This window comes from Lepisosteus oculatus, chromosome 12 (assembly GCF_040954835.1).
Source record: "Lepisosteus oculatus isolate fLepOcu1 chromosome 12, fLepOcu1.hap2, whole genome shotgun sequence".
In the NCBI taxonomy this organism is placed as follows: domain Eukaryota; kingdom Metazoa; phylum Chordata; class Actinopteri; order Semionotiformes; family Lepisosteidae; genus Lepisosteus; species Lepisosteus oculatus.
In genome coordinates this window covers 25547063-25566567 of record NC_090707.1, presented here as the reverse complement: position 1 = coordinate 25566567, position 19505 = coordinate 25547063, and the positions used below count along the sequence as shown (strand labels likewise).

Here is a 19505-nt window from a genome sequence, read left to right as displayed (position 1 = left end):
GTTTTTGTCCTTTTTTCCTAGTCTTAAAACTCGGCCTTCTTGTCCAGTGTGAAGTCTGGAAGAAATATACGGATTTGTCCACTTGCTGCTGTTAGGAATATGTATAATGACACATGGTTTTGGTGGAGGTCTGTCACTCTCGTTCTCAACCAAATGGTACAGGACTAGTTGCTTTTGAGCCAAGTCCTAACATTTGAAACTAAACCGCTTTCTACATCAAGGACTTCATGGTAGGATTTTTATCACAGTGCAGTTCCTGTTCTGTTCTGACTTTTTCTCAAGTTATGTTATCTAGTGATATGGTAAAAAGCTTATGAATGGGCTGGTTAATAAGGTTTGAAATGGGTGCTTTAATCCCAAGATCTTTAATTACTACTGAACAGCTTTAATAACTTTTTTTTTTGTTATTTTTAAATGTTGAGGGGGGACACAGTGGTTAGCATTGATTCTGTGGCCTAGGGTTCATTTCTGGAGTTTCATGTGTGGAGTTTGTATGTTCTCTCTTAGTGTGGATTTTCTCCATGCACTGCGGTTTCATCCCAAAGTAAAAAATAAAACATACTGGTAGGTTTATTGGCTTATGAGAAAAAGTAGCCCTGGTTCCGAGTGTCTGCGTCTGCCCTGCGGTGGATAGGCAACCCGTCCAGGGCATATCCAGCCTTGCGCCTGTTGTTTTCAAGGATAGGCTTCAGCAACCCTGTATTGGTTAGAATGGTTAGAAGATGGATAGATGCCGAGTTTTTTTAAATATAGAATATTTGAAATCCTAAGGCTTAATTGTTGAGACTCGATTTTGTTTACTGAAAAAGAAAGGAAAATCTTTATAGTAGTATGAACATTTTCACAGGTGCTTGTGCTTTCTTAATCACACTGTTCGGGAAAATCTGTTTTGCATTTCTTTACATCGTTTGATTTCAACAGCTGAGCAATTGTGTTCAGTTTAACTGACTAACTATTTTTTAGTTTTAGTAGTTTTTCTAATATACCAAACTATCTGTAGAGTGCACTGCACAGTGCATGCAACTTGTTGCAGATGTCATTTCCTCTATCCTGTAATGAACAGGATAGTACCAAAAGCACTTATTCCTTGAGTTAGAACCCTTGGTTCTTGCAGTGAAAGCTAAATTGTGCTGTACTTAAATTGATTTTTTCTGTTAATTGTTCCTTATAATCCAAATTATTAATTTTCTGCCCTTTTCTAGTTATGGTGGACTCAAAGATAATAAACAGGACTTAATAATCTATACCTTTTGTCTAAATATGGTAGTTTTGGAATAGGTCACTTGGTCAAAGCACACACTCTTTAGTTACTGTTGGTCTGCACCTTTCCTGCTTTTTTCCAGGTTGTGAAATAAATGAATATCAATATGCAGTGTTTTAGATGTTATTCTGTTTATTGGGTGTTTTGGGTTTTACCCTATAATACAGTGTAACATCTAGAATTTGAGTTAATTACATAAAACATTAAATGTTTGCATTTGACATAAGGGAAGATTACCATTAATGTTTCATGAAGACATTAAATCTTGTTGGGAGCAGTTCTTTATGCTGCCAACATGTACTAAGTGTTTTTAATAATGACGCTAAAGTAGTCGACTAATTTGATAGGAGGTTTAAAAAGCATCACAGGTTATATTTGGTAGATGGCATTAGTATGAGGTTATCAAGGTAGTAAACCGAGCGGAAACCAGTACAGTGAAATATTGAAAACATGACATGGTGTGCCAAATAAGAACATAGGATTTGGAAATAATTGGTAAGCTTTGGTCTATTGAACTGTCAAGGAAGTAGTAAATTGACAACTTGAGCTGTGCACATGGAAAATACCCATAGAACCAAAACTGAGCTCATGTTTTCCTAAACTGAAACCAGGGGGGCAATTTCATGAAGTTCAGATTTGCTCTAGTTGTTTGGTTACAGCAATTCAGGTTCAATCAATATGACTGCGTGTTCTTGCCAATCATCAGAAGGCAGGAGGGTTGAGCATCAAGTCCTTCGTTTAGACACGAAAAACCACAGTGAAAGAACATGCATCTTATTCAATTAAATTCCAGTGACCATGAGTTATGGCTCTTCTCCTGAGGAGATCAAATCTGTTCTAATGGCAAGGTGTAATACGGTAGCTACTGGAAAAGCCACAGAAGATGCCTGGCAAGAATCACAGATAAAGGGAATGCATGTTAATTATGTAATGAAGTATCTCAAGATATGACAAAACATGGCATTGAAGTGGAGGTCCTGTTTAAACTGTTGGCTAGTTTTACAATATTGTTTTTATGCAGCAGTAATTTATGCAAGCAGCTGAACCAAAATGGACGGACCTGGCAGCAGATCAAGATCATCCAAAGTGGTGTGTGGTTCTTCATATACAATATACAGCGGAGCACAACCCTTTGAAAATGTTTCCTAAATTTAGCCAACAAAATGAAGCATAGGTAAAAAGACTGGAGGGAGGGGGAATCATGATCAACATAAGTTATTCCTTTATTGGGTTGTTTTTTTTTCTAAATTTGTTGTACATCAACTTTTTTTGACCCATGTTCCAAAAATTTCAATCCAGGTGTAAACGTGACCTAAATATAATTGGATGATAACTTTACTCTAAATACGGTTACAGGCTGGAAGTACATAACACCAGAGATCTCTAGAGAATCTAGACAGTGGTAATACTTGACTAGTAGTTCAGGTGGGTAGCTGTGGCACCATGCATAGGCTGCAAAGGAACAAGTAACAGGTTTATTCCATGCTGAAAAGAGAAGAAAGAAAACAACAGTTCGGCGATACCTGAAGAAGGCTCCATGACCAAAACATTGTGTTTTCTTTCTTCTTTTTTTCAACATGGAATAAACCTTATACTTAACTAGTGTCAATATTTCCACTTGCTAGAACTTCAACCAAACAATGTTTAGTTGTGCTGGGTGTGGAAACTTGGTCCACAGAGTCTTCTGGGTTACTTCTGGGTTACCTTGGATAATTAAATTCTGGGTAAATGATTTAGTGTCAATCAATAGCTAGGAAAGACACAATATAAGATTGGATAAGAAGAAGAGAAAGGCAAAGGGAGACCACAAGAGGGAGAGGCATCAGGAGGAACTGGAACTTGAAGTTTACACCAGGTGAAAAGCCCTACTTATGATCATGCCGACAAAACCCGATTGGAACTAAGTGAACCTTGCTTGGGAGAGCAGCTATTCTTTTTTTTTAGGGAACTTTGATTTCCTTAGTCAATGATACTTATGTTAAAGACGGCCTTAACTACTTGGGGGGTGCATTTTTAGAATAGGTAGAAAGGCTCCCATTTATTTAGTAGCAACCAGGTTTGCAGAGAGATTTAACTGAATTCTGTTTTATTCAGAAGGCAGTTTATTGCTTCTTTGGCCTCTATGGGGATTGCGTAAGAGTCTAATACTTGCTAACAGTCCGGAGTTTTCTGGGTGACAAGAACATTAGGCCTCTTGGATGCCTTGTGTGCTGTATGTTTTTGTTCTGTGTAGTGTAATGTTATTGTCATTGTTAATAAACACTTGTTTAACCAAGTATGTCTGCATTATAACTTTTCATCAAAGCTGTGCCAGAGAAATTCACGTGCCTCTATACCACCTGCTCAGGATTATTCTGGAGAAATCACTTACAAATTGGGGGTTATGAATAATTATTTTACTTATTGACTTAACTGCTCAATCAGTCCCTGATATTCAATTTTCGTTGCCCCCTTTGTATTATTATAATTTGTAACAATACAATTAGAAAAAAGTATATCCTAAAAAATTATCACCATTTGAATGATGTTCTGGTACGATGTCTCTTGTAACTGCCATTCTGTTGTCAGGATGACTTGGTTGGAAGGTGAGTTGCATAAGGTGTGTGGGCGGGTGGGCACAGGATTATTTCCTTGAGGGCGGCTATGTTATGCGGCAGAGCACATGCAACACTGACTTCGCATGACCTGCCTGCGGCTACCCTCAGACCGTTAAGACACTGAAATTTTGACTTCAAGATTACAGATGTTATCCTAGTGTGGACTCTTGGCTGTTTGATCTTGTGAGGGTAGGGGATCATTAATTACGTGTTGCATGTTTAGGTTCTGTCCCAAATAAAAAGCCCAGAAAAATTGACCTGAAACTAAATTAACGAAGATTAACAAAGTTCCTTAACAACACATTGTAATAAAGATAAATGTTTTTTTTTGTTCAGTCCAAACATATACCATAGAATAACGTGGACTCTAAAAATCCGAGTCATATACACATTGCTGATGTGACATCATGCATCACAGATCATCTTATAACAAATGATACACTGAAGATGAAAACTACATTATGACCTGCTACGATTAGGTAACACTCATTGTATACACACACATTTAAAAACTTATTTTCATGGAAATGGTTGATAGTTACTATAGTGTCTTTTCTGTAATCCATGTTCATATTTTTATGCTAGATTTTTTTTTCACCTTTACATTGATACTGTGAATTAATTTCCTGTTTGGTCCTGTAAAGGTTTTAATGACTGAAGTCTAGAGCACCTATTACATTAGGAAATCCTAAAAGAAAATGTTTTAAACCCGGTACATACCTATAGGGAACAGTTAATACTGTATAAGAGCATATTACCTATTTCATGAAAGCCCTGTTTGATATTCACTATTGCATGACCCAGAAATGTAGTGAATGCATACAAAAACCGTATGAGTACTAATCTCAACTTTCTTGAGTGCACGACACAATGTCGCTTTCCTGAAGCATCCCGATTCGTCAACACAGTAAAAAACGGTACAAGTGGCAGGGAATCTCATCCCAGTGTAACTTAGTTTCTGTTAACGCGGAGTTACGAGTAGTATTAACAATGTTTGAGCTTAAGAGATAATGAATGTTAAGTATACCCTGTCTACTGAAACAGTATCTTTCAAATACATTTTATCAGCTAACGGTAAAGGATTATGGTGATATCTAAACTTTAATTTTCTCCGCAAAAGCTTATAAAATTAAGTGGATCTATTAACAAACGTGACGCTATTTTTGTAGGGTACACAGGAGTCTGAGGTTTTAACTACAAAGGCAGGCTGAACTGCACGGAGCAGTTTAGGAATAGGTATGTTGCTATAGTTATTTAAACGTATACAATTCGATCTTGCTTTGTGAAACAGTAATACAAATTTATTATTAACCAAAATAAAGGCATCAGTAATGACGTTCGCGTGGTCAATTCATTAAATTGTTTTGGTATTTTGGTACCAATAAGTTATTCCTAAAACAGTCTTTGGTAAAGAGGGTATATAGGGTATCCGACTACTTTTTCAGAAGGTCCTCTCATTATTAATTCTCTGTTCATCTAGGGATCTATTTATTTGCAGAATACAGATTAAATTATGTTAAAGGTGAAATTTACAGCCCCAAAACAGATGCACGATTGTATTATTGTACAAGGTGGGCTGAACTATTTGCACAGCCTATGAATTATTGTTTTTTAATTAGTTGGGGGTAATTTCTGTAATTGCTTTAGTCACAAGTTTCCCTTCTTTGGCTTAATACGACTTGAAAAGTCTACAACCAATCATACCTTTTTTGACTAAACTGACGGAAAAGAGTGTGTGCCAATTATACTGAAGTTCCACCAGTGCACAGTGTAATCCACAGGGGAAAGTAAGGTTGAAACATTTTCTCAATTTCAAAATCCTTTTAAATGTTTTAAGTGGTAGTACCGATCTCCTAAAAACAAAGACTCAAATTTAAAAGGAAAATAGTCACGTGATTGAATGAACTTGATACAGACATGGCTGCCTCCAGTGTGTTCAAGTTCGGACTCTTCAATCATAAAGTGGCTATTGTAACTGGCGGCGGGACGGGCATTGGAAAGGCGATCACTTCGGAGCTAGTCCATTTGGGTATGTGTCACAGCGCAAAAGAAATGTAAAACTTCTATAATTAATCGCGGATATGCAGAATCATCTTTTAAACACATCAGGCAGAAGCAGTTGAACTTTCACCGAGAAACGTTTTGCACAGATCTGCTACATATTCTTTAACAGAAGTTCCCTGACTTGAAATGGTGTACTTTCTCTTTTAATTTACCAGTTTTAACAAATGTCTGAATGAATTAATTGTGAGCTTCGTGCGCTGTTCTATTTCATTTCATTCGAAATTTAATTTCATTTCTCCCGAATGTTTTAAGCTTTATTACATAAAAATGAAATTGAAAGTAAATAGTTTCTAGAACTAGAAGATAAAAAAGCTGCATTGATATTACTCCATAATTGACAAACTACGCTTTTATGCTCTTTGGCATATTGATGAAAAATTAAGTACACCTCCTTAATATTGTAGCGCTCTCGGGTTCACGTGGGTATGCGCCCTCGCCTCGGGTAGGCCCCCCCACTGCTGGGGACTCAAACCCGGCCCTCCGGCGTCACTGAACAGGGACCCAGCCAGTTGAGCTAAAGGGAAATCTCCCTGTTATTCACAGGGAAGCGCGGTGACTTTACCGCGCTGGTAAGCCGGCTCGAACAACCTGCAATTGTGGCCGTATGTGTTACAATATTTATGTTTTGGCATATTTACAGAACACATACAGTATTTGACCTTTACCTTGTCCCCACCAAGTCCAAAAAGTAGATACAATAAACTTAATTTGACAAATAACACAATAAATTTTTATCATTTTTTAATTATATAAGCATTACATTTATTTGTTATTTTAAAAGCATTTTTGTGTAACTTAAATTAAAGTAGTAACTAAATAACATTATTAAAGAAATATCTGATAAAAACATAGCTTAAAAATGTAGATAGAACCCTCTTTATACAGAAGAGCCCTCCCTCACACTAGCAATAGCCAAACTGAATCTATTCAGTCATTATGTATACGGGTGTGGCTAGTCCTGGCTCCAGAAAGTCTTAGTCTAGCAGGTTGACAGTTCACCCTTAAATCAGCATTTTCTGTTGTTTTTAGTTTTGTTCAATGATGAAGGTGGGATGCTCAATTAAGCAGTCTAAAAATCAATTGACATAGAATTACCAACAATGTGTAGTTCACAAAGACCACAGCTGGTCATCCCTAACTTAATTGAAAAAAATTACTGATCAAAATGAATCAAAGCTCACACGCATTCCGAATCTGTACAAATTGATGATTCAAGGATGACCTACAAGATCTTTGATTTTCCAAGATCAGGGATGGCCATCCCTACATTACATCATCAACATTTAATGAGATTATTGAAATTGGGGTGCACAGCATCTATCTCGGAGGATAATTGAGTCTAAATAAATAAGATTATCTAGTTTTTTTGGTCTTAAAGCACCAGCCCCTGAAGAGCTGGGGGAAGCTGTTAAAATGGTCTGATTAAGCCAATAATGAGCTGCTTCAAGTCCTATGAGTGCAGTTGGACCACAAACGTGTGGACACCCTAGGATTGGGGACCCTGATTTTAAAAAAGAAGGTATAAAACCTACTGGACTGTGGCCCCCCAGGACTGGAAGTGGGAATCCATGGGTAAAAATGTGTTTGGTGGATAGAATTCCTAAACATGCCTTCTCAGTTAGTTCTTCATGACTTTCAATTTACACAACCCAAGACTTTATAGTTACAAGAAGAGTAATAAACACTCAAGCTAGTTTGATGTTGGATTAAGCAGGAACAAATGTTTAAAACTACCAAGGTTTGTATGCTATTTGGAAACTAAAATTAAGAAGATAATGTAAAATACTAACAAATAAGACATTCACAGTACAATATTTGCTGTAGTACCACACAAACTAGATGCATAGTTACACATGCATGTTTTGATGCACTATAACAGCAGTATGATTATTAATTAAACTTTTATATTACAGATTAGACAGATGTTCTTGACTTTACTCCAGTCAATAAAGACCTGTCACAAGATGCGGTTCAGAATGATGCTTTTAAGGGGGAGCTTGTGTAAGAAAGTGTAAATATTAATCAATTTCTTATGGTGTACCCGTTTGGTTTATCTGCATTACAGAGATGTTAATATATGTTGTGAAATGTTTATTTCCTTTTCACACTTACTCATGGTTATGCTAGTCCTGCAGGATGAAGGGAGTGAATTTTGATGCATTCCCTTTCTGAGTTGTGGGCCTCATGCACTGTAACGACCACGTCTGAGCAAATCTGTGGTGCCAGAGAGTCTTTTAATGGTATCTGTGGAGACGCTGATAGCTGTGAAGGCCTTAAAAATGATTGGGTGGCAATGCATTTCAGTTATACTTCCACCTCACATGGTTTTGTGCCCTAGGCTGTTTTCACTCTGGGCCTGCTCTAGTTATGGCCCTATCCTTTGCTCTTCCTTTCAGGATGCAGTGTGGTCATTTCATCCAGGAAATTAGAGCACTTAGAAGCCGCAGCGAAAGAACTAACAGAGAGAATTCCTGTCTCCAGTCCTGCTAGTGTGACGCCCATTCAGTGCAACATCCGCAGTGAGGCAGAGGTAAGAAGGGATGACTATACAGTGTACAAAGCTGGAGACGGAGAAAAGTTATACATCCTATACCTGACATGAGAGATTTCCAAACGCACAGCAGTAACAGTACGTGGCCAGTGTGCACATGCTTTTATCAATGCTAAATGTAGGAAAAAAGGTCACTTTAAAAACAGAAAGCCATGTTACCTATGTTCAGATAGAAGCTTTATTAATCCTGTGAGGGAAATTGCAGAATTCAGTGGGTGTAGAAGGTATTGATGCTCATTGTATTCCGCCATGATACAACCTAAAACCACAATAGACTTGCATATTGTTTTCCCTTTTTGTCCATACAACATCCTCTACAATATCAAAGTGTTTAAAAGTTTGAAGCTAGAAATATTTAAAAAGAAAAACTGTAAAAATCTTCAGAATTTGCACCTTATGTTGATTGGAATCCACCTGTGTCAATTAAAGTAGTTAACCATTCAGATTGAACACAACTGTCTTTGTGTTAAATACAGTTGTCAGTGTGAGTTCCCACTGTTGGATATTGTATACAAAACAATATGAAGACAAAGGAGCTTTTGAAACAACTAAGGAACAGTCGTGGACGATACAAACCAGGCAAGAGACATAAATGAGTATGAGTATCTCACAGGGCACTGTTAAATCTTCAATGACCAGGTCATTTTTCGAAACTCAATAGCTGGGCAAGAAGGATATTGGTCAGAGAAGCAAGGAAGAAGCTGAAAACAGCCTCAAAACCTACAATGTCCCATAATTGAGGTGGGAGAAACTGAGTGAGTCAACAATAGGTCAGGTACTCTAGAAATCTAGGCTCTATGATGGGCAAGAGGAAGCCATATTTGAAAAAAGCTCACAGGAAGTTTAATCTTGAATATGCAAAACGACATGTAGGAGCCTTTGGAATTATGTGAAAAAATGTATTGGTCTGATGAGACAAAAAATGAATTGTTTGGCCTTCATTCCAAGTGTTATATCTGGTGAAAAAAGAGCTCATCACTCATGAAACACCATCCCCATATTGAAACTTGGCGGTGGCAGCATTAAGTTGTGGGGTGGCTTTCATTGACAGGGACTGGTAGGCTCTTCAAAAGAAAGGGTAGAATGGAGAATGGATGTAGCAAAATATAGGCTGAATATGGTGCAAAACCTGGAACAGTCTGCAAAAGGTCTGAAACTGGGACCGAGGTTCATATTTTAACAGGACAATGAAGCCAAACACAAAGACAAAGCATCCTCCAAGTGACTTAAAAAGTAGGTAGAAGTCCTCAAGTGGCTCAGTCAAAGTCTAGATTTAATTCTCATAAAAAATAATCTGCAACGGCGGGAGCCGTGAAAATTAAACCCACAAGATGTGAGAAGCTGGTTACAAAATACAGCAAAAGATTTGAGGCTGTAATTGCTTGCAAAAGGGGGAGCACCTAATAATGCTTAAGGCCTCAGGGGAATGAATACTTGTCCAAGCAGGATTTTTCAGTTTTGTATTTTTCATAAAAAATTTCTTTTAGAAACAATGATAATGCCCCATGTGTTGTTCATCGTACAAAAACAGTCCTGTTCAATTGTATTGCAATTATACAACAATGAAATGTGGTGGAGGTCCAAGGGGGGTCAATACTTTCTACACCCACAGCATATTTGAAACTTGTTTATTTTAGCAGATGTAGGTGTTCTACTAAATCAGTTTGAAGAAATAAACATAAATAGCAAGTATGATAAAGTGTATCTAGAATTTACTTTAGCTATTTAGATATAGATCACCCAGTTAGCTTTTTTTGATAAATTGTTGTGCTTTTATTTTGGAAAATAGATTCCAAAAATAAAAAAATAAAATTCATCAAATAATGAAAAAAAAAAAACCCTAAGAAACATTGCTGCAACCGTGGCTGTTGTCTGATATGCAGGTAAAGAATTTAGTGGCCTCGACACTGAGTCTGCATGGCCGGATAGACTTCCTGGTCAACAATGGGGGAGGGCAGTTCTCAAGTCCAGTGGAACTCATTAACGCCAAAGGCTGGAATGCAGTCATTGACACTAACCTCACTGGGACATTCTACTGCTGTCGGGAAGGTATGGATTGAGCTGCAGTGTTTCCAGCTGCTGTTTCTTTTAGTACTACATGGAACATTAAAGTCACACTCCAACACAAGTGAATCTGAAATGTATTTGTTTTATTACAAAGAGAAGGCAAATTGAAAATTTTGGCAGATGATTATAATAAGAAGGATAAGGTACATTTTGGACAGGATAGTCCATTTTGTGATCTTGAAATTATACTGTAGAATGATAGTGCCTTTTGTCTTTTGTCAGCCGATAGACCATTAGCCGATAGCTTTTAAAGTTTTCTACACTGCGAGAGGGATGATGTGGAAGGGACATTTTCAGATGTTTTGTTCCCTTTACTGCCAGTATGCCCTTTATACTATGCGGTGAATTGTCTTATTCTTTAGGCCCTGGTCTCTGTTTTGTTTATGTATCTCACAAGGAAGGCAGCTGCTGTGTGTCTCTTCATAATCATGGCTATCTTTTGATTCTGTGTTTGTGACTTACTGTCTCCTGATATATATATATATGTGGTAATGTTACAGCTATAGGGAACTAGGAAGTGTCTCTACGAGTTTAAAGTTAGTAACATCTACCTGTAGCAATGTAACCATTACCAGCTTCACAGTAGTGGGAATGTTTGTTGAGAGTAAAGGGTACCCTGATAAAAAAAAATTGAAAAGTTTGGAAAGTATGATTGACAATGAGCAGTCCAGAAACCACCATATAAGATCACATTTAGACAACAGAAAGCAGAGAAGAGGAGAAGAAAAGAGGTCAGATCACAAGAAAGATCACAGGACGAGTTGGAACTTGAAACTTGTGCCAGGCAAGAGCCCCTACTTCATGATCATCCAAACAAAACCTGATTGGAGCTAAATATTTGAGCTTTGCTTGGGAGAGCTGTTATTCTGTGTTTTTAGGGAATAAAACACAGGGACTTTTAGGGCAGAAGGCAGTTTATCTCTTATTGTGACCTCTGTGGGCATTATTTAAGAGTTCAATACTTAGTAGCAGTCTGAGGTTTTCTGGGTGTTTAGGACATAAGGCCTCTGAAACACCTTGTTTGTAGATTCTGTTAATATAGTAGGTTGTGTGTATGTAGCGTAGTACTGGCAGATTGTCCAGAGTGTGTGGCTGCCCAAATGACCCTTAATTGGATAATGAAGTTAGAAAATGATTAATTTAATTTACTGCATATACAATTCAATTCAATTTATTTTTATAAAGTCCCTTTCACAACAAGGTTGCCCTCAGACACTTTACAAAGCAAGTGACCATAGATGTTTTGAATACAGAACAGAAAAGACCAAAAGACAACGGAGGAAAGAAACTCCTTAGTATGGAGAAAAAAAACCTCTAGGGGTCTAAGGTCAACTGGCTGCCCAACCCCTTTGGGCATGCTAACATGATACAATTTTAAAAAAAATGGAAAAAATAAATAAAGGTATTAATCCAACCATCATATCTTCTGCATGTCAGTACTCCATGCAGATCTCTGTAGACCAGTAAATTCCTCCTAAACGATAGCTATATCCACAATGTCCCATGGTAGTGATGCAGCATCCAACTCAGATGGTGCCCAGCCCGGGCACCATCCAGACATGTTGGGAAGAGAATAGGATAGTTTGGTCAGAACAGATGTATCTACCTGGTGGGCAAACACAGAGACACACTATGGCATGTACAGCAGCACCAGCAGCCATGGTTGCAGTAGGCTATGATGTAAGGTGTGAGTAGGCTAGGCCGAAGTAATAGGTTTTCAGTGTGGATTTGAATACTGAGATTGACTCAGTATCCCAAACATTGGGTGGGAGACTGTTCCATAAGCTAGGGGCCCTGTAAATAAAGACTTTACCACCAACTGTTATTTTATTAATGCGTGGAATATGAAGAAGACATTCTGTGATCTAAGTGGGCGACTTGGATTTGGACATTAAAAAATTCCATTAGATAGACAGGTGCCTGATATCTGAGAGCCTTATACTGTAAGTAAATAGAAGGATTTTGAAGTCCGCCCTGTACCTGACAGGAAGCCAAAGAGGAGAGCTAAGTATAGGTGTTATATGGTGTTATATGGTCCTACTTTCTGCTCCTACTAACAATTCTAGCTGCTGCATTCTGTAAGGTGTTGAAAGAGTGATGGGTTCTCCCTGATAGTAGGGCATAGCAGTAGTCTAACCTGCTGTATACAAGAGCATCTATTAATTTCTCTGTCTTGAGTGGAGAGAAACTGCCTTAGTTTTGCAATATTTCTTAACTGTAGGAAGCATGTTTTAGATACTATTTTAACATGAGAGTTAAACGAGAGCCTTGTGTCTAATATGACGCCTAGGTTACATGCTGATTCTTTGAGGGAAATTTTTAAATCCTGTGAGTTAATGCTGAAGTTATAGTACTCTTATCAGTATTGTTGCCTCCAAACAACAGAACCAGAGTTGAGTAACAAAAAGTTTTCACACATCCAAGTCTTTACTTCATTAATGCAATTAACTAAAGTGATAATAGACGAGTTGTTGTTTATTGGGTTTATTGTGTAAACAAAATGTATATTTCAGTGTCATCAGCATATGAATGAAAGTTAATATTATGTTTTCATATTATCCTACCTAGCGGCAGCATGTACAGCAAGAACAATATTGGTCCCAGCACTGATCCCTGTGGTACCCCAAATTGAACTGGTGACATTGAAGAAGCAGTACAATTATTAGATTTTTGAACATAATGAAAACGATAACTTAAATATGAAGTAAACTACTTTAATCTATAAAACAGAAAGATTGCATGAAATTATTAATTGTTGAAGTCCTGCATCTGGCCTCTAAGGTATGTGCTCTCTGGAATCAATTCTTTTTTGGTTTCAGTTTTGATAGTTGTCTTTCATCATTCACCTGTTGGTTATACTCCAGACACAAGCTGCAAGCTCATTGGATGGAAATATAATTTTTGCTTAAAGGAAAAAAACATGGAAAAAGTCTAAAACAGGATCTCACTTGATCATAAAGTAAGAGATAATGATAATTCTGCCACTTGCCTCCACAAACAGACAGCTGTCGAACCTGAAGGAGCTCCTTCATGCATTGTCATTTGTATATTTGTGTAGTGTACAATGCCTGGATGAAGGAGCATGGAGGCGCCATTGTTAACATCATCGCTGACATGTGGAAGGGCTTTCCTGGAATGGCGTAAGTTCAGGAGTGTTTAGCTTTAGCTAAATAATGAATGGGTATTAGACAAATAAATCAGAGCACCTCTGCCTTTACTCAGTAAGGTTATTTTTTCATACCTGGATTGTTTGAGTATTTGGCTTAAACTACATTTGTCCAGCTCTGATTTTGAACACTGCCTGGCAAACTGTCAAACAAAGCCAAAAACAGTCCTGATTTATGAGTTTTTCTACACTTTCACAGATTTTAAAGCTTTTGCTTGTGTTTTTATTGTTTCATTTTTTCATTTTACTTCTCATTATCATGGGAATTTGAGACATTTTAAAATAAGCTCACTAATTTGCAAGTGCATTCATTATTTTTTTCCATGTTGCCTTGTCAACAGCTTTCCTCAATTCATGCTGTTGTGGGTGTGTTATTTTTAGGCGTAATCTTGTTAATACAAATTAAATGTTTTAAAGCATTTTAGCAAAACTACTTTAATATTTTCTTGGAACAAATCCAGGATTTTGGGCTTTGTGTTGAAGCGTGACATTTTCAAATAATCTTTCCAGAGAAGTATCATTCTTTGTGGCAAAGAATGTTACACAGTATTTTTTCTTACATGTTGGTACAATAAGAGGGGAAAAGTACTCTCAGCAAGAGAATTTACTCTAACATTTCTTTGGCAGACTGTCAATGAGCACCCCACATCCTCTTCACTGTACTTGATAATGGACTCCGTAGCACTTTAAGCTGTGCTGTTTTTATGTCTCTACCTCTATAGTCATACTGGAGCAGCCAGGGCTGCAGTAGACAACCTAACCAAGAGCTTGGCTATTGAATCGGCATCCTCTGGAGTGCGAATCAATTCTGTGGCACCGGTTAGTGAGTTAGCAAGAATGGCTGACTCTGTGGTTACCATGGAGAAAATGTACTGCATTTACATGATTGATTTAGTTCTGTATATTTAGTTAATGTACATATTTGCTTATTTTCAGTAAAATAAAGATGCAGTTTTCAAAATAGTAATAAATGTTTTTAACAATGGTATTGAACAGAGTTGCATGATCTGTAAGTAATTTGTGACATTTATCAATCTGCAATACTGAATAGATGTATTTGAATTCTCATCTTTTCTCAATAATTAAAAGTGCATTTAAAGTCTATTCTTTTCCGCTTTTCATTTGCTTGCATCAGTGTGAGAAAAAAAAAACTATAGTGCAAACCATTTAGGTTAAAGTATTTTGTAAAAATGTTACTGTCATAGAGTGAAAGAATTCAAAGATGTTGGCTGATTAATATTTTGGATTTTCTACTTGCAGGGGACCATCATTTCTAAAACAGCCATGGCGAACTACAAAGAGATAGGGCCACAGCTTTTTAAGATGTCTGTTGACTTCTGTCCTGCGAAAAGGTTGGGAGTCCCAGAAGAGGTGTGTAACGTGATCCTTGTATAAAAATACAGCACAACTCATAAAAATGAATCAATCTTACACTACTTTAAAAAGGTCTTTCTTTTGATATCGTTTCCCCTACCTCTTAGGCTTTATGAATGAAGATTGATCTTGCATATTCAATCATGAGCCAATGTTTTTCTCTGTCTTGTATTTAGGCCCATGCAGAATTTGGAAATGAAGCAGAATATTATGCTTTTGATTCCAAAATACGACGAGCCTCTAGAATAATTCAGTAATCAACACATCAGCTATTGTCTTTTTATAACGTAATTAATGGCATTGGTTTGAAAAAGCTTAAATGCAATATTTGGTCGTAATTAATTTGGAAAATTGCATCTGTTATAGCAGTAACATGAGACTGATTCACACAAGTGGCTGCACTGTTGGTGTTTCCCCCAATGAAGCTAATCTGCTTTAAATTTACATTTCCAAAGAAAGTGACTACAGATGTTATTGAGATATTCATAGTTAATGTGAGAATGCAGCAAGATCTGAATATCAGTCAGCAATTAGGGTACAGCAGGAAAAGTTGCTGCTTCTCAGTTGCATGTTTTATTTTCTGTGTATAGATCTCCCCTGCAGTCTGCTTCCTGCTGTCCCCAGCAGCCTCTTTCATTTCTGGAGAGACCATCAAAGTAGATGCTGGTCAAAGTTTGTACAGCTCAATGTGGAAAGTCCCAGGTACTTCTCTTAATGAGCGATTTATTTTCCCCTTTTCTGTCTGCAGTTTGTGATTTGCTTTCTAGAGAGAAAGAATTACTTTTGTTTGTGTGCATGTGCATCACCTGTTTGCAAAGTGAATGCTTTTACAGTTTTGTTTACAGTTCTATATGAACAACAACAGTAAATAAAAAATGCAGAAAGTGTTACACTCAACAGAGAGTAAGATATAGTGCTTTGCAAAAATTAGCCATATCTTTGAGTGATGTCCTAGTTTTTTAATTACAAATGAGGTATACACATTTTTAAGGTGAATATTTTTAAATAAGATGTGGAATTGAAATTGGAACTGAAACTGAACACTTATGAGTGATAGGAGTTAAATGTCATCAGTAACTGAATTTTTTATTGCATATTAAGTATTTTCTCACTTTGCTGTACAGTTCATTGTCTAATGTGATTGTAATACTTATCTTACTAAATTTGCAAATTTAACCAGGATTTCTTAAGAGCAAGAGAAGGCTTATTATTATCTATGTATCATAACCCTCAAAGAGTCAGGTAATATAGTGCAGATTTTTCTCAAAACCCTTTTTTTATTTTCTCACATTGTATAATCCGAGGAGAATAATCAATCACAAGGATGCTGATTTATGCATTATGGATTAATAGCAAACCAAAAAACATACGACTTCCTTTAGCCAGATGACAAAATTAATATGGTCTCACCAACAATATAACTTTAGGCTAAAAACTGTAAAACCTGTGAATTCCACAAAATCACAAGTGTGATAGTGAATCACATAAGCACAAGTAATCACTGTAGCAAATCAATGGCTTGTTTTGCTTTGACTGTCCTGGTAAAATGGACACGTTACCAGGACAGTCAGTTTCTGACTCATGCCAGAATTAAATTTGTGCAGGAACTGGGAATGTGGCTGCACTGGCAAAATGGTAAAAACTGTGGCCCAGGAAAATTAAAAAAGTTATGTACTCCCCCCATAACAAAAACATTTGAGACTTTACAATTCTGGTTTCTTCTAGAAATGTAAAGGGTACAACTCTGAAAGTAGTAAAATGTCTTACATTATTACATCTAACAGAGATGTTAGATTTTAACATTACATATTAAAAGTTTAATTTGCACACCAAGATTCTGTAGGAATGGACTGAAGATTTGTACATTTTGCAGTTCCAACACAAAAAAAGTTGTTCTAAAGGGCTTTTGGGTTATGATGGCAAGCAAAATTGTGGCGGAGAAATCAGCACCTCATATTCTTAACTTTCTGAGGCTACATCAGGCAGCGGCTTCATTAGCAACAGTTGTTTAGCAAAGGCAGGTAAGTATCTTGCTTCCATAAGAAGATGATCTTGTGACTTTCAGCTGCTTTGCTGAAGTATTGCATGATGTACAGTATACTTCGGTTATATACTGATAACATTAAAAATCTTTATACTATGAGTGAGAGCCAGAGTGTGATTGGGGTCCTGTAAGTGCCTGATTTTCTCCTGTGTTTACAATGAGCAGATCACAGCGCCTGGCCCCCAGCTCCAGAGGGAGAGAACACGGACACACTGAGAGAGATAATGAAAAGCAAGTCCAAGTTGTAACAGTCTACTTAAAACATCTCTGCCCAGTGTTTCCTCCTGAAAGCCAATTCAAGAAGATTATAATGAAAGTTCAGGAGGGATGACAACAGCCAAGTTCAATCAGCCTCAGCTGTCCGTAATTTGTAATAATTTCTGACATCATTTCCTCACCTAAACATTATAGGGCTATGTAGGTTTGGATTTTTTTCCCTTAATAATAAAAACCTTCATTTAAAAACTGCATTTTGTGTTTACTTGTGTTATCTTTGTCTAATATTTCAATTTGTTTAATGATCTGAAACATTTTATTGTGACAAACATGCAAAAAAAAAAGAAATCAGGAAGAGGACAAACACTTTTTCACACCACTGTACATTCTCTCCCTTTCTTTCCCTCACATATGTCTTTTGCATCCCTATACCCCATCTCCACCTCTGTAGTTCTCGCTTGGTCAGTCCTCACTCTGCATGGAGGTCCTAGCCTCCTTGTCGTATAGCCAGGAGGTAAGCTCTCAGACAAGCGAGTTAAGCCGAATATATAATGACTATAACACTCAATAAATCTTTCAATGTGCTTAATTCTTGAGTGTTATTACTAATGAATATATCTTACACATTCTTATTGTTTTCCCTCAGTAATCTCAAATACTTAAAAAATATATGAAATCAATAAAATGAAATAGCATTACATTGCATGAAGTTGTCGTCTTATTAAACTGAAATAATCAGGCTTTGCAAATCAAATAGCTAGGCCTTGACTCACATACAGTATGCTAAGCACAGTAACATACTGAGAAAATGTTACTAACAGGAGCACATGATACAAACAGGAAAGGAGGAACAAAAGGGAACCAGAAGGTAGACCACAGGATGCACTTGACTGGGTTCTCCAGGATAAGATAACAAACAGTAAAAACAACTGTTAGAATGAATAGCCTTTTGTAAAATGAGTAAACATTGTGACTTAAAAAAGGTGTACCTGAGCAGCTGCGTCTGGTTTTGAATTTTGAGGCGTAAGTTTAATGGGACCTTGTCTCTCTCTAGAGAGTGAATAAAGCTGGTTCTCAAGTTTCTGATTCTTGGTGTGGATTCTAAAGCCATTAGAAAATAGTAGTATCTAATGAAATACAAAAGTATAAAGATATTGTACAAAAAATGGTTTATGTCAAGGGTATGATATACCCATGTCCTAGAAGAGGAATATACTTTGCAGGCAGTTAAAGACATAACACATTACACATTACCACAATAATATACATTTACCTCTGTATGGTGCCTCAGTCAAGTTTTTGATATTAACCAAACATTCAACCTTGAAGACTAAGGAGCTTTAAAGGCAACTCAGGGATAAAGTTGTATTAAGACACAGATCAGGAGAAGGGCATAAAACATTTGAAAGAATCTTAATATCTCTTTGATTATGGTGAATGCAATCAGAATTGTCACGATCGCTAACCCCTCCTCTTAAGGGTTCTCCAGCCCTTCCTTGTTCCCTCCCATTGTCTGCACCTGTTCCCTTTTCCCGCTCCCCCTTAAAAGCCAGACGTGGATCTCACTCCTGGTTCCTCATTGATTTCCGCATCGTGAGAGCCCGGGGTCCTGCTGCGTCTGGCTCCATTATGGTTTTAACTTTCTGTTCCTGATCCCCTGCCCCGCCGGTCCCGACCCGGCTGATGGTTTTAACCCCTGGATGGATCTCCTGGCTTTGAACTCTACTCTCCCGTTTGGATTCCTTGTTTGGACTTTTGCTGGACTCACTTCCCCAGGACACCAGCTCACCTTGGACACGCCCCCCTGTATCCTGATCCTTTCCTGCATGTCTTTCTCCCTCGTGTATCTTTACTATTCCGGATCGCTTCGTCAGCATAGGGCCCGGAAGGAACTGCTACGTGACAAGAATGAAGCATTCCTTTCAAACGAAGCAGCCTGACAGGGAGGAAAGTGGTTAAGGGTGCCTCTGTGAGGCCCATGATGACTTTGAAAGAGTTACAGAGTTCAGTGACTGAGATAGGAGAATAACAATGGGACAACAATCACAGTCACTCCATGAAGTTGGCCTGTGTGGAACTGAACAGTAAAACTTCTCAAATCCCACAAGGAGACTGTAATACTGAAAAAACGTGGCAGAAAGTTTTGTGATCAGACAGCTGACTAA

General features: G+C 37.5%; 1 protein-coding gene across 1 annotated transcript; it reads left to right on the top strand.

Annotated features, from left to right (window-relative positions):
- The first annotated feature begins 5692 nt into the window (after nt 1-5692).
- pecr (peroxisomal trans-2-enoyl-CoA reductase) lies at nt 5693-17588 on the top strand. The gene is made up of 8 exons (XM_006636655.3): nt 5693-5887; nt 8319-8452; nt 10357-10522; nt 13599-13680; nt 14429-14525; nt 14967-15077; nt 15671-15782; nt 17290-17588. The coding sequence occupies exons 1-8, from the start codon at nt 5776-5778 to the stop codon at nt 17370-17372; spliced, it is 897 nt and encodes a 298-aa protein (XP_006636718.2). The 5' UTR covers nt 5693-5775; the 3' UTR covers nt 17373-17588.
- Nucleotides 17589-19505: the final 1917 nt, after the last annotated feature.

Coding starts and splice junctions, on each gene's coding strand:
- pecr (XM_006636655.3), top strand. CDS start 5,776: ATGGCTGCCTCCAGTGTGTTCAAGTTCGGACTCTTCAATCATAAAGTG. Junction 10,523..13,598: donor ATTCTACTGCTGTCGGGAAG/GTATGGATTGAG, acceptor ATATTTGTGTAG/TGTACAATGCCTGGATGAAG. Junction 14,526..14,966: donor GAATCAATTCTGTGGCACCG/GTTAGTGAGTTA, acceptor TTCTACTTGCAG/GGGACCATCATTTCTAAAAC.